At 39.9% G+C, this 14,902-nt stretch overlaps 1 protein-coding gene across 2 annotated transcripts in view; it reads right to left on the bottom strand.

The window, feature by feature from the left end:
• NTRK2 (neurotrophic receptor tyrosine kinase 2) overlaps positions 1 to 14,902 on the bottom strand; it is a 199,462-nt gene that overhangs the window by 51,844 nt on the left and 132,716 nt on the right. For both annotated transcript variants that reach the window (XM_062599007.1, XM_062599003.1), the window contains one exon: positions 2,100 to 2,230. In XM_062599007.1, coding sequence (XP_062454991.1) covers positions 2,100 to 2,230 — 131 coding nt within the window. The remainder of the gene's footprint in view (positions 1 to 2,099; positions 2,231 to 14,902) is intronic.

Genomic DNA, 14,902 nt, shown 5'->3' with positions numbered 1-14,902 from the left:
AGCTGGACTGTTCCTCTAGGACCAAAATCTTCAGGTCTTTGCTGGGCCAACTCCTGTGCCCAACAGAGGGATTGGGACAGTCCTCTGACCAGCTTTTGGCATGCTTGTGAAGTCCCATCCTCTATTAATGGGAGTACTGCCCTCAAATTTAAGTGGAGCATAGCTATGATCTGTGGTTCATACTGTGGTCAAAGAGAAAGGCTGGGAAGTGTCAGATGATTAACCACTTGGCTGTATAGGAATTAGTCCAATGGTCTACCTAGCCAAAAAATTACTCTGACAGGGACCAGAGTCAGCTCTTCAAGAGCTGATGCAGGGCACCTAAAAGGAGCATAACCTGTCCACAAAGATTTGCCTTCCTACTCGTCCTTCAACAATTATCTGCAAGACACTTATTAAGGACACTGCAAAGAATGGATCTGTGAAAATTCTAATAATAATACTGGTCCAGAAAACTGATAGATTTATCATCTAAACCAATGGAGACATCTCTGCCTTTAAACACCAAATGCTATTCATTGTGAATTACAGTGAGAAAGAACAGCAGAGAGAGAGTGCGGGTATAGCATTTAACAGCAGCTGAAGTGCTAGAGTGAAGACTTTTCAAAGTGAGCAAGAGAATGGAAAAGCTTTTATTTTGCTCTGAAGTAGTTCCCTGAAGTGATAGAAGTCAGGAAATTTTCACTCTAGCCTCACCAAAATACAATAGAAAACTCATTCAGTTCTAGTTTTGTCATCTCCTATTTCTTGTTTTCTCCTGTTTATCATATATCCTTCAGGGCTTCATTTTTTCCCACCAGACATGACTGAACAACTCCAAGTATCAAAAAGCTTGTAACCTTGGCAAACCCCTAAAACCTGCCATTTCTTGCTGAAGCAAGAAATCACTCAACAAATCCATCTTCCTTTCGTGTTCTCTCACTGCCATATCCAAAACTTTTTTTCTTGTTTACAACTTCAAAAAGATGATCTTATGGGATTCTTTTACTGTATGATTTGATTCAAAATGTACACATGGTTGCCTAATTGTGAATGGTCAGATAGGATTGTTTTCTGATCCCTAAGCACAGTCCAAATTCTAAAACATATATTTCCCTTTCCTTTAATGAGGCACTTTAAATGCTGAACACTTTGTTCAACTTTCAGCAGAACACAGATGGAGATAGGAGACAGTTGTGAGGGAGACCTAGCAAACTCTTAGTAGAGTGTGGCTTCACTGATACTATTTTCTAGTGAACCTCCACAGCTGAAGACAAAAAACAACCTCAGTGGTTCCATTTTGTGGGACAAAACAGGTTGGTATGGTGAAGCAAGGCTAGTGTGCAAGTTCTGAGATTGTGATGTAAATGTTCATACTCCACGGTAACGTCCCATCGTAGTCTGTGCCCTCCTGTGATGCCAGATAAATCCTGTCTTTTTCTCAGAGACATGAGAATTTTTCTGGCTACTGGCAGCTCCAAGGTTATGGCTGTTTCCACTTAGTTTCCTCCTTCTATGACTGTATTCTGGGATACTTAAAAGGAGCTTGATAATCAAGAATCGCTCCTCCAGTTCTGAAATGTCATGATTTTTGGATTTCCATACAGGCAGTATGTAACAGTGTGTAAGACTGTTTTCTACAAGCTTATTATAAGATTCCTAGCAACCGTATTAATGACAATTATACAAAATTTCAATCAATGGTTGCCTGAAAGAATCATATAGATTACAGCAAAACAGGCCTTTTTTGTCTAACAATTACATACACAAATTCTTCATTTAGCTGGCAATAGATTAGATTTTAGACACACAAATATGAATCACATGTATTTTACTGCCTTAGATGGGTTTTTACTCATTGTATTTTAGATAGTCTGTAAAAGATTTTGTTCCTTTGTAACACAGTTTCCCCTTTTTCCAAACCAAAATCATCTCTCATTTTATAATCCTCAGCAAGACCAAATATTATGTTCTCTTAACACTCCTTCAGCCTTGTGAACCCTTCCAAATGTATCAGAGGAGTTACATGGGGCTACAGACTAGGCAAACACAATCATTTACAAATAAAACAGCATTAATTGCAGCCATGAATTAATAATGGAAACCCTAGACTCTTTTACCTTCACTGCCACCAAGATCTTGTCCTGCTCGGGACAGAGGTTATAGCATTCAGCCAGAAAGACTTTCCCAAAGGCTCCTTCTCCCAGTTCTCTTTTAAGAACGATATTGTGGCGCTTGATGTGCTGAACGACTGCGAACAGAACACAAAACAGAGGTCAGAAGCAAACAGCAAGGCCGTGACGGGACGAGGTCCATGCTGGCGGTCGCTGGGAGACAGGCTGGCCTGCCCATGCTATGCGTGTCATGGGAAGATTCAACGTGCATGCCTCATCTATTAGCACTTTGACCAAAAAAAGAAATGTGTTAATACATTCACATTCGGAGTGTAGTGCATTTTCTGTATAAGAAAACATGGAATTTAAAGTCACCCAGGAAGAAGCTATTTATCATCATCCTTGGACGACAGCTGTGGAGTGTACATAACAGTGAATGCTGCTTTTTTTTTTTTTTTTTTTAACCATGAAGGCAAAAATTCAGAAAACAAAACAAATCTTTCTCATATCACTTCTATTTTTATTTCTCTAACAATAGCTGAACACTCTCATTCAAAGCCAAAAATGTTTGGAAGGAATAAAGTCTTAAAATTAACCTAAGCCAAGAAAATAAAATATGCCCTCTTTTAATTAAATCCAACTTACTTTCTGGTACTCTTATACATGTCATAACATCCTTATGTTTTAAACTGCTGGTTCCTCTCTCTGTGCTATACTATAGCTACTATAAGACAAAAAAGTCCTTCTCACAAAAATGATTTACAGCATTGCTCTGAAGTAAAAGACATAGACAAAGGTTTTAGTCAGTATAGTGGACACGGTCTTAGCTGAATTGTGGCCCAGAAGCAATTGGTATGGATGTTACAGTCCTTCAGCATTTTTGTTCATCTCTTTTTATGTTTTCCTTTCAGTGCAAATTTCCACTAGAAGATTTAGTATTTTAAAATACTGAACAAAATTTTGCAGGATATAGTGTCAATTTACAATGTTCTAGTGACATAAAGCAGCTGCAAGGTCAATTTAACTGGCCAGCTGAACAAGGTTTATAGCTTGTGTTGCTGAAATCGTACAAAACAGCCAGTGTCTGCTGACGAACTTGACCTAAGTGTATTTAGCAGCTTTTGCAAATACTAAAATTCAGCCCTGTCCAGACAGGGCTCATTTGCAACTTAATTGCTAAATCCAGTGAAGCAAATAATGCTGCACAGACATCAAGTGGCTTCTGCAAAGGCAAGAATCTCACCTCAGCAGCACATCTGGTAGAACCAGTGCTGAACCCACATGGAGGGAGAACCAAGAGCTGGGATATATTCAGATGTTGACCAGTCTCTGGCTCTGTGCCTGGCCATATCTTCCAAATTTGGCATACATTTGCTTAGAAACTACCTTATCATCATTACTAAAGGATGTATAAAGCAGTGCTATTAAGAGTAGCTAGAAGAAATGACACAGTCTCTCCATTACCATCAGCATCACCTGGAGAAAGGGATGATGGTTGAGGAAAGGAAAATATGTATGTTCCACACTACAAGTCTAAGAAGGTGCAACTGCAGCACACTGCTTAGGAGTTTATATAATAATATCATATGTGCATGTGATGTGAGCCTGATGCTGTATACCTTGCATGTGGCTGATACGTATCTTCAAGTCTTCTCAATCCCAATATTCCCACTATTCATCCCAATACTGTTTTGCTCCAGCAGCACATTAGCAACAGCCAGAATGGCTGTGATTGCACTCACTCCGCACAACAGCCAGCCCCTCAGAAAGCACAGTAAGGAAAAGCAGCCTTGTAATATGTGCCAGGCCATGAAAACCTGCTTCTGCCTTTGCTGTCGCAGCAGGGTGAGGTAATGATGAAAACAGTGCTCCTGCTTCATCCTCGTATGACAGGTCTCTCACTAAAACTGGGAGGCCACACTCTCAAATAATAGCCAAGTACACATTAAATCACAAAGTACCAACATTTTTATTTCTCATCTAATGCTAGTCTAGCACAAAATTAAGTTTTATTGCGATGATATTTTTATATATGTGTATGTGTGTATACATGTGTATATACAGACACACACACACTTTTGGCAAGTTACTCAAATACTGAGCAGCTCCCCTACAGTCAGTATGAATATGTTCATTATTTTACTTTCCTTCTCTGTATTGTGTTTTCAAACAAAGCATAAAATATCGTTAGCAAAGGAAACAGACCCTGAACAAAAATACTCCTTTTTCTCACAGATGCATATTAAGTAGCTTACCTCACACTTACTAATATCAATAACAAAACAAATATCAAGACTGAGTTACTGTCCTGGAGTGTAACACATATACACACATACAGGGTATGTGTGTCTCGGATACACGAAGAGGATCTGGAATAATTTTATCTACCTTTCTTACCCACTCCGGGCCTGCATTTGCCCCATTGTGCAGGATCAGGCAGAAATTGCTCTACTTTCCTTCAGTTTTTCTAGTTGTTTATGTCTCAACTCATAGGAGATAACTGAGCAAACTGTCCCTGACACTAACAGAGGTCTTCAATTACAGCTGAAGATGCAAGGACTTCTTTTTTTAAAAAATGAAAGTCATTCAAAATTCTTTGGTTGATTTCAGTGTTACAAACGTTTTCCTATGCTTGCTTGAGAAAGATGAGGTGATTTGACAGACTGTGATTATATCTGGTTGTTTGGAGGGAAACCAGTTATGGCCACACCAGGACACGGGAGTGGAAGGAGATGGAGACTTCGATCAATTTTGCTAGGGAGAGGCAGAAGCCCTTTCCACCCAAGCGCTGGTGGTCCTTCATGCCTCTGTGCTACCAGCACGGCAGGCAGAAGCACGGGATGAGGAAGGAGCTGAGCTCTAAGCCACACAGCCTAGCCCAGATTATTGTGGAGCTCACAGATGGTCTGTACGCTTAAAAGCCACGATGGTCTGTGCTTTAAAAACACTTACCTAATACACAAGCTTTTTTTTTTTTTTTCCCAACATCAGGCCATGCCTTTGACCAGCTGTCCTTGTTAGAGAAGAGTCTGAAAGCACCAGGCCCTGCTTTGCTCTTGCTCCTACTCAGCCAAAGCTCTCCTTCAGTCCTACCTCTTTGGGGATTATTTGCCTTCCCGCTACTTCTCCAGTATCGCTACAGCAATGTCTTACTTCCTTACCTAGAGAGGGGAGAGGTTCAGTTCCACAATACAACTGTCATTGTTGTAAAATGCCCATAAAACCAGTTAACTTGCATAAACGGAGAGCATCGCTGAAATACTGACCTACTGGGCTCAGCAGCAAAACTCCACTTCAGTAAAGGACAGGTTTCGTTTTGTTCTCTTTAACTCCACCAGAGAGCTGGTGATAAACACAATCACCTCTTAAATTTTGTTTGAGTCCTCTCTGTATTTAGCATAGAACAGCACTCATGTTTGCCCTAGTAGTAAAGGGACTTTATTGTCAGGTTCCTGGAGGACTTCACAAACAATGGAGGGTAAAAATAAATAAGAAACATCAAATACTTCTGTATAGTACACTTGCAGCTGCTGGTGAATGCTCTTATGTAAACCAAGCATTTGAATAAACAACCTGTCCCTTACCAAATCATCAAATGCAAAACACAGCAAGCTGCAGAAGAGATCTGCACAGAATATGCATACAGCTCATCAGGCTCTATCCATTGCTGTTACCTTTCTATGCTGAACTGAGTTACTAAATAGATAAAAAATAACAGTAAAAGGGACAAGATGCCCACAGATTTAGTAAAAAAAATGTAAGTAAATCAAACACACACGATGTGACAGAAATATGAGCTAAGGAAAACATTCATTTAGCACACACAGGACTCCACCATAATGATACTGTCTTCAGTGGAGGGAGATTCCAGCAAAAGATATACTGAAAAATTCAAGTCACAATCTGCTTTCAGTTAATATCAGGATAAAGTCAATTATTTCTGTTGAAGTCCAAGAGATTATCCTGGATTTACATTGAATTAACAAAGCAGAATTTGCCTGGTGGTATATTACCAAAGAAGAGCTCTCATGACCATCTCAGAGGCAAAAATACACAAATGTTCAAAGGGTGGTAACGTATCTTCCTCTTTTTGGCTCAAAATGGTAGTTGCCTTTGAGTTGCCATTTAAGCTTTTAAAAATCATGTCATTACTGGCTTAAAAGATCTTATTTGATTACTGCAACAAATATGTAAGCATTTAGATGAGTTGAAACACTGAAGAGGAAAAATGAAACATAAAATACGAAGAGAAAATGAGCAAAAAAAGCAAGGATAAATGCTGAAAAGAGGCTAGGGAATCAAGTAATATTGATGAAAACTCTGCCATAAAAGCAGGGGGCTCCTGTGGTTATCTGTTGGGAATGGCTGATAAGAGAAAAGGGCTCTTTTCTCCTCTCGAAGTCCCACAGACCTCCCACCAACAGAGCTGGCCTACTTCTAGGTATTTCATTCACTACCACGCAGCATGTCACATTTTAAATGATGCACCAAGGCGCTAACTTGCTCACACTCCCCAAGTAACCTACCTTTGACAGCAAGGCTGAATGGAGAGGATCACACCACCTTCAAAACAGGCAGCCTGGGAACACCTCACCGTATTGAACTCACTCGGTAGCATGTGACTGGCTTCTGCCATGCAGAGCTGGACATTCAGCAGCATAAAGTATTAAAATGCTTTTGTGCTTAATTGAAATGCAGCACAAAAATGTGCTTGATCAAATTGCACTGTGAAATGCATTGATAAAGTCAAAATGATTTTCCTTGAAAAATAGGTCTGAGCATTTTACCACCACATATGACCATCATTTAATCTGACCTTATGCACAGCTTGGAGTACAGTATTGAGTGAAATGACTTGTGTTTGGCAGGAGAATGCCTCCAGAAACAGCTTGTGGCAGTCTTGATTTGAAAGTTTGAGCTATTCTCTTTAATTTTCTATTAAATAGAAAATTTAATTATTTTCTTTGATAATATGAAAAAGTGCATAGTTTTCTTTCTTTCCTTCCCCCACCCCCATCTTGCCTGGATTTCACCTCCTTCCATTGTTTTTTAAGAGACCTTATCTCTAGCTTAAATACCCTTTTAAGATCTGGCATTTTTTTTTCACTTTGAAGGAATTAATAAATATAATCAAGACTCTTGCTTGTCTTGGTAAAGCAGAGGGATAGAAGCTTCTTCCTGGCAGGGATTTTCTCCAGTTTGCCAGTCATGTTTATGGCTCTTGTCTGGACAAATTTTCAACATCTTTTAAAGAATATGGTTTTCACAAGTGGAAGCCAAACTCTTGTGTCACTCTCCATAAGGCTGTGACACAGAGATAAAATCAGCTCCCTACTTCTCTGCACATCCAAAAATCACACTAATCTTTTCAAAACTAGATTTGCTATAAATCATAAAAACTATGCAGTTATGTGATGTGTTTGTCTCATCTGGAATAGCTCACCCATCTACAGTATCACAAATGCTAGACATTTAGGTTGTGTCCCCATACGAGTTATGAAAATAGCAGAACAGAGAGCGGAGCTCTCCTGACAGAGAGGCTGCTGCTTATCCCTTACAGTATTCATTACTTCTTACTCTATTTTATGTAGTGTTATGCAGTAACAAATTCCCAGGCAAGACAAGTGCTCAGCTGTAGGTGCAAAGAAACACACAGTATGTCTTCATATATACAGTCCACACTTCACGTAACTCTCATTTCTTCAAAAGGATGCATATAAGTCCACAAAAGACCTGCACCTCAGGTAATGTACTCAAAACCATAGGATATTGGAAACTGAACATGGAGGATCTACAGAAGGGATACCATGTCAGAGAGACATGCAGGTAAGCCCCATCACATTACCTGCACAAGTACGGTTTCTGAATCACTTTGTAGTGTTCTGTCCTATTTTTACTTTTGTTTGGTTTTGTTTTAATAAAAACTGAAAACACAGTTGTCCCTGAATGGCCATCATGACTGCCTGGTATTTCATAATCATCGGACCACAAAGGGGTCTTCAGGAGACGTCTGATGAATAAGTTCAAAAGCTTTTGTGGGCCTTGGTCTTCCTGGAAGAAGAACTGGACACACTTAGGGAAGCAAACCTGCACACATTCACAAGAATGGCATATTTCCCAGGGATTTTCACACTGTCAGGAACAACATCTGAAGATAAACCTCATAAATTTGTTGTTGCAGCTTAACCTTTCAGTTGCTTCACTTACTACTTAACTCCTCCCAGGGCCTGTAGTTGAAACCTCAAACTTCATTGCCTTGACTGAGAATTAGGCTTTCCTTCATGCCACAGTGCTGCAGCTCCTGGGAAGATGCCTGGATGATAGCCTTTCACTCCTCCCCATGCGAGCACCACAGCTCCTGTCCGCTGTGAACTCACTCTTAGGTACTAGAGACACATCTCTCTGGCTGAGACTTAATGTTTTCTGTCTTTTGGGTTTTTATATTTGATTTCTGATAAGGCGTTTTATCCTGCTTCTTTCATACAGTGAACTATTTGGCTAGGATCTTTCAGTTTGATTACAGACATTGCCATGCTTTGTTAGATCCTTATAATCAACCAAGAACTACTTAATAATAGATTATAACAAAAACATTATAATTGTTTTAAATGCAGGAGCCTTACAAGCTAAATCCACTCTTCATGAAAATAAGAACAGTGAAGTTGATGGTTTTTGTAGGCATGAATTTGACCTTTTATCTGGTAAATAAGAGGTATGCAAGGCCCTCAAAGCCTTAACAACCTGAAATTATTTTTAATTTCAATGATAAATATATATTAAATACAGGTTTGATCTAGTATGTGCTAAAACTATGGCATATAACGGAGTAACTAAAAGCCATATTTGGCTTACTGTGTTCAGAATAAATAGTAGGTATTATTCAGTATGTTTTTTTTCTCTTTGCTGCTTACAGACTACTGACAGCTTTCAGCATGGTATGGAAAATCAGCTCTAAGCAGAAAACTGCAGCATTTTGACCACCTTTTGCCTTCACAGATGTGTGTACTGTTAATTTGTAACTGTGAATTTCAATGTACTTCTTCCAGAAGATTACTGATTGTAAAAATTCAAGGTTATTGTGCATGAGTTTCTGCATAAAACATCTGCTGGTATTATTTTATTGTGGCAAATCTGGTCCCTCTTCCATGTTTAAGTTAGATGAAGACAATGATCTCACCACTACCACCCTTCTCTTATCTCAGACCAGGAAATCCTTTCCTTCAGCCCGATACTAATCTTTAGGGATCTTCTGTGTGGCAGAAACAGAAGGAGTCAACAAAAGATGGGGAAGTGCCATGTAGCATATTTCATACAATAGACATTTACAGGAGAGAAGGGCTAATAAACATGCTGTCTGCAAAGAATTAACTATTCTCTCCCTTTGTTTCCATAAACCAGCACAGACTTGAAAGCATCCCAGGATCTTAGGTGGAGAAGCAGGGCTTGACAGAAGCATGATACATTCAGGGACTGAGCCATACTCAAGCCTGGCCTAAATGGGTATAAAGGTGAAATTCAAAGAAAATTGCCCCATTTCTGATGCAGCTTTCTATGCTTTCTTTTTTTCTTCTCATTTTGAAGGGAAAAGGAAATTATTTTGTACCTCTACATGAGGGAGGACAGAAGGCTTTTATTTTTGACCCTTCAAGGGGATTTCCAAAGGAAATGTAAAAGCTAAATGGACTTTTGATCTCTGTGAAGGAGTAAAGCGTGTGTTTAGCTTACAGTCCAAAAATCTATCCTTGTATAAGGTTAAGCATATATTTAATTTTCATCTTTTGATGAACTATTGCAGTAAAAATAGCATAGCATCTGATCCTGCCACATTGGATGCCCTGTTTGCACTCTTGCTGCTGATTGCGCATGGAAAGAAATGAAACGGAAATAACAGAAAAAATATCACAGGAGCATGATAGAATCCAATCTCTTAGGCAGTAATTATTTACGCTTCTCCTTTTACCTCCCCTTACCCTTTTTGTCCTGCCGCCGAGCACCTTTTACAGTCTTGACTGCACTACATTGCACAGCTTTCCACTAGGAAAGCTGAATCTTATTCAGGCCCACATTTTGTTTACCTTGAGCTTATCCAGGTAAACTCCTCCTCCAGTGCAGGATTCATTTCTCCCTTTTACTGGATTTTGCTGTACATGGAAGACACAGATAAAGAGCAGGGACACTTTGAAACAAGAGGCTGAGTTCTCCTGGAAGAAGTGTCACAATGGACTCCTGAAGATATCAGGCATGGGAAATCAACAGAAGAGGACACCTTCCTTATCCTTTGATCAGACACCTTTATTATTTCCTGAGAAACAAAATCATCAGGAAAGAGAGAAAACTCTTGACTCCTACACACTGAAGAGACCCTCTCTTTGCCCACTTTCTCCATAATGAGATGAGTTAGCAGAAGGAGTTAGCACTGACTGTTAAACTGTCAGCAAATCCCATGAGAGGGAAGAGATAAGTAGAACTAAAGTAAAGGGTAGCAGGGACCTCTTACAGAGGTTCTATCCTCTTTGCAGTTCTGCATCATCCCATTTCCTATTTTGATTTTCTTTCATTGACAGCTGGCACAGGGCACATCACCTACAGAAGCTTATGTGCCCCCAAAGGCAGCTGTGACTGGCAGCAAATGCATGCAAGGTACACCCAGAAAACTAATCTTTACCGCTGGGCTGGGCCAGTTACCTCCAGTACAACCACAAAGCAGTTAAGAGACTACAACACTAATAGTTTTACACAAAAGCACAGGATCTTGCCCTAAAGTTCTTGCTTATAGGTCATCCAAATGAAGTTACAGAGGGGTTTGCAAGACTAAACGTGCTGAGCAATTTATGGAATCAGGTCCTCAACAACTGCAAAGAAAAGATCACTTTGCTTCTGTGTTATTGCATGTGCACTGGCAAAGGTCCTTCGCCATTTCCTTATGAATGATGTACATGCTTAATTTTTCAAGCTGAAAAGATCCACCTGTGGTAGATCACACATCACCTCCTCTGCTGACCTGACTGTTCACTTCTGTATCCAATGAAGCACTAAGACTGTAAAGTGTGAGTCAGTTGCATGATAACAGTGCAATCATCCTGTGTGAGAAGGTCATGAGGTGGCTACAGACTAGGTGACCTCTCATCACTTTTCAGGGTCTGAAAACTTTCCCAAATCCTGGGGATAGGCAGGGATGAGATTGTGGCATACCTCTTACATTAAGCTTTGCTTAAATAAACAGTGGTGCTCCTGCTTAGAACTACTCTGTAAATTATCCTGAACTATAACCCTGCAGGATTTGAAACACTTTAAAGCCTCTTTCAATAGCAGCGAGGTAGGTAAGTGTTGTAACCGTCCTGAGAGAAAACCCAACCTGCTCCACAAATAAAGTGAGAGGAGAAAAACTGCAGCTTGACACTGGGAACAGCAGGACATTCCCAAACCATTTCCCTCGTGAAAACGCAGGCAGCACCATGCTCTGCTTGCCCTGCACTGCAGACAGTCCAGCACCAGCCAGCCAGTCAGCACGGACCCCGTCTGTCCAGCCTGTGAGCTGAACACCATCAGTCAGGGGATGTAAAGCAGAAGCAGAGAGTGCCTCCGTTCCACGGCAGCCACCAGAAAAGCAGAACATGATGTTGAGGCTGCTGCTCTACAACATTCCCTTCAGACAGCTGTTTAAAAAAGGGCTTTGTAAATTCTCACTGACACGTAGTAATCCCCTCCCACTCATCAGTAAAACTTTATTTTAGAGAAAGAGAACAAACACACATGCATGAACCAGAAGTCAACTATACGATGCATCAGTGGCTAATGAAAAGCAAAGGCTGTGCTCCTTTAGGGTAATGACAGCTTCCTACAGGGTCCAGCGTGATAATGAACTGTTGGAGCCACAGGACCAACAGCGACAACACATCCAAACAACCACTAAATAGTACCTTTTGAATCAGTGGCCCCGATGAGGTTGAGGACAAGTTCAGACTCTGCCATTATGCTTTCAGCACCTAAAAGCATCTTGTTTTTGAGTTGATAATTAGAGTGTGCTGAGCCAAGTAGCTGTCACTAAGGAACAGGAGCTGCCCAAATGCAACATAATGCATAGAAGTTTACTGGCTGATTTATCACACTGTAACCACAAACTGAACTCAGTTGCAGCCTTTTGAGCATGGAACTGAAAGACAGAAAGAGGAAGGAAAAGGAGGAAAGGGAGGAAGAAAGAGCTTTGAACATTTTGTTCCAGTCAGCTTCCAAGAAAGAGGAAAACAGTAGGAGAGACTTAATCGAAGGACACCCTCCCACAGTCCAGAGATCCTGGAGAAGGGGCCACTGGGCAGATGCCTGAGACACGTTTTTCCCAAAGCACACAGGTAGCCTTGGCAGAGATCGGAGCTCTCCCCAAGCAGCAGCACACACACGTAGCAAACAAGAACAGCAGAAACAGCTGAACGAACTTTATTCAGGATCTGACATACTATGTCAGTATAATGAACGTGACCTAAAGAAGAGGGTTACATTCATAAGCAGGCTGAGTTGCCAGCTCTGACCAATTAGTACCAGTTAATTTTATGGTGATAGTGAGTACACGTGTATTATATTCTATAAAAGCTTAATAGATGTCACCATAAATCACAGTCACCTTTCTCCCCTGTGCTTTTTATTACTGGAAAGTACTTACAGTTGAATCTTCTGCAGTAGTTGTAGCCTGAAGTCAATCAATGTAAATGTAACTCAGGGAAGGGTATCTCTTCAAGAAACAGGGTCTCTTCAAGAAACCAAAAGGTAAGGGCCAGAAAAGTTCTTTTCTTGCCTAGAATCTAAGTGACTTGCTTTTAAAAAACATATCTTTTTTGTTGCAGCTATTGTACATCATATTACAGCACAGTTTAAAGCAACTGTAGTCTGCACAGCACAAAGGTTCACAAAATGTAGGCTTAGTCTCTCATTCCCTCTAAAGTTCAAGTCCTCACACAGAGCAATAAATACCAGCTGCCTCCATGTTCATTTACTTGTATAGCATTTTGTGCAGCAGTAACCAACAGAAACGGCTGCTACATTTGACCAACTGTAACGGTAGAATACTCCATGTGCTTATCAGTAAAGGAAATATTAAAATTGCCATCATTTTTATTGTTACCAGTAAATGAGCTGGATTTTTGTCTCAAGGTGCTCGGAAGTGGCACTCACAGCTAAGGAAGTGGGTGTTGCTCATTGACACGTACACACTCTGTGCTAAACTAAAACACAGAATTACACGAAGTGCGAGTCTTGTTAGGCCCTACAGACAAGGTATCACGAGGGTAGATTAACAGAGTATTTTGCAAGCAGCACATTTTAACTGTTGTCTCCTGCAAAGACAACCAGCAAGAGGGTGAGTAAGGACCCAGTTTTAGGAGGGACTTGTTTGAAGCCTGTTATGGAGCTGGGAGGCTAGCCTGCCTTTTGACAGTCCAACACCCACAAAACACAGCAATTTCCAGGACCACTGTATTTCTAGTCTGCCCTTCTAGTCAGAGGTTAAGGAGAGGTTCATGGGTCAAATTCTGAAATAATTATTTAGAAACCATTTCCAAGATTTATTGGGTATTTTTTGCAATGTTTTCCCACATACAACTCTTATAATTAGCTTACAGGTAAGTGTGGCTTTCAGTGCCGTTGCTGCCGTCACATTTATTCTTCCCCTATTATAACATTTCCTTGGTTATGAGAACGGTAATTCAGCCACACGTTCCAAAAATACAGCATGCTCTAACTGCAAAAATAACTATTACTGCTTTGCACTTTTCCCTACAGACAAACTGCACAGAGACAACATCATCTACTTCTAAAAGCTAGACAGACAAACATACAAAGATGGAAAGGGATTTGGCATCAGGGCTTTGACCAACAATTCTTATGAAGCTTTTGCTCAGTGAATCTTTTGATTAGTGTTTTCCCCATATGGAAAATAAAGATGCTAAAGCACTATATAATAGTTATGTTATAAGCAAATAGTGTTTTTTTAGAAACTAATTACTTTGTATCTGGACTGTGTGACAAAGTTATAAAGTGTAGGTATTATAATTAAAGTTCTTTCTTTTTTCTTTTGATAACAATGGTCCAAACTCCCTCTTGCTATCACTTTCTTATTTTCAAAATCCAAAGGGAAAACTCATAAAATGTGTTTTTTTGCTGCAAAAAATACTTTCATTTTTACAAATATCTTGTTCTGAATTCTGACTTCTTTGAAAGTTTATGTGTATTAAAACACAGTCAGAAGTAACAACTACTGGGGAAAAACATATATCCAGAAAAAGAATTTTGCAACAACACTGTTTCTCTTCCAGTTTCTTCAGTGTTATTTACTGTGCCATGAAACTAAACCTACTCTCACTCACAAAGTGAATAATTCCACCAAAATCAGTGGGGTCACTCTAGATTAACAGCCACAAAAAGAAGTGGCTGAAGAAAGCAATTAAGAAATCCACAGCATCCTCTAATTAAAAAAAAAATAAAAACAAAAAGCAAAAGAACAATGACTTGCCATGAACTAAAGTAAATACGTGAAGTCTGCCGCTCAGCTGACTGCCCTACATCCTTTGCTTAGTCCAATATGCATGTTGTTAGTTTACAGTCTTTTACATACCATCCTGCATAAAAATAAACAGGCCTTGAGGGTTTAACACACTACAATTCAAAACTAGTTGTTCTACCTTCCTTTCCACACCTTTGTAAATGTAAACAAACTAAGACTTCTGAACAGGAGCTTCTGGAATGAGTTTCCTTCATCCTGTGCCAAACACAGGCATCAGAAATGCCACTTACTGTGGAAACTGTGAAAATAGTAAATT

This window comes from Rhea pennata, chromosome Z, assembly GCF_028389875.1.
Source record: "Rhea pennata isolate bPtePen1 chromosome Z, bPtePen1.pri, whole genome shotgun sequence".
Taxonomy (NCBI): Eukaryota; Metazoa; Chordata; class Aves; order Rheiformes; family Rheidae; genus Rhea; species Rhea pennata.
This window is presented reverse-complemented; position numbering and strand designations above follow the sequence as displayed.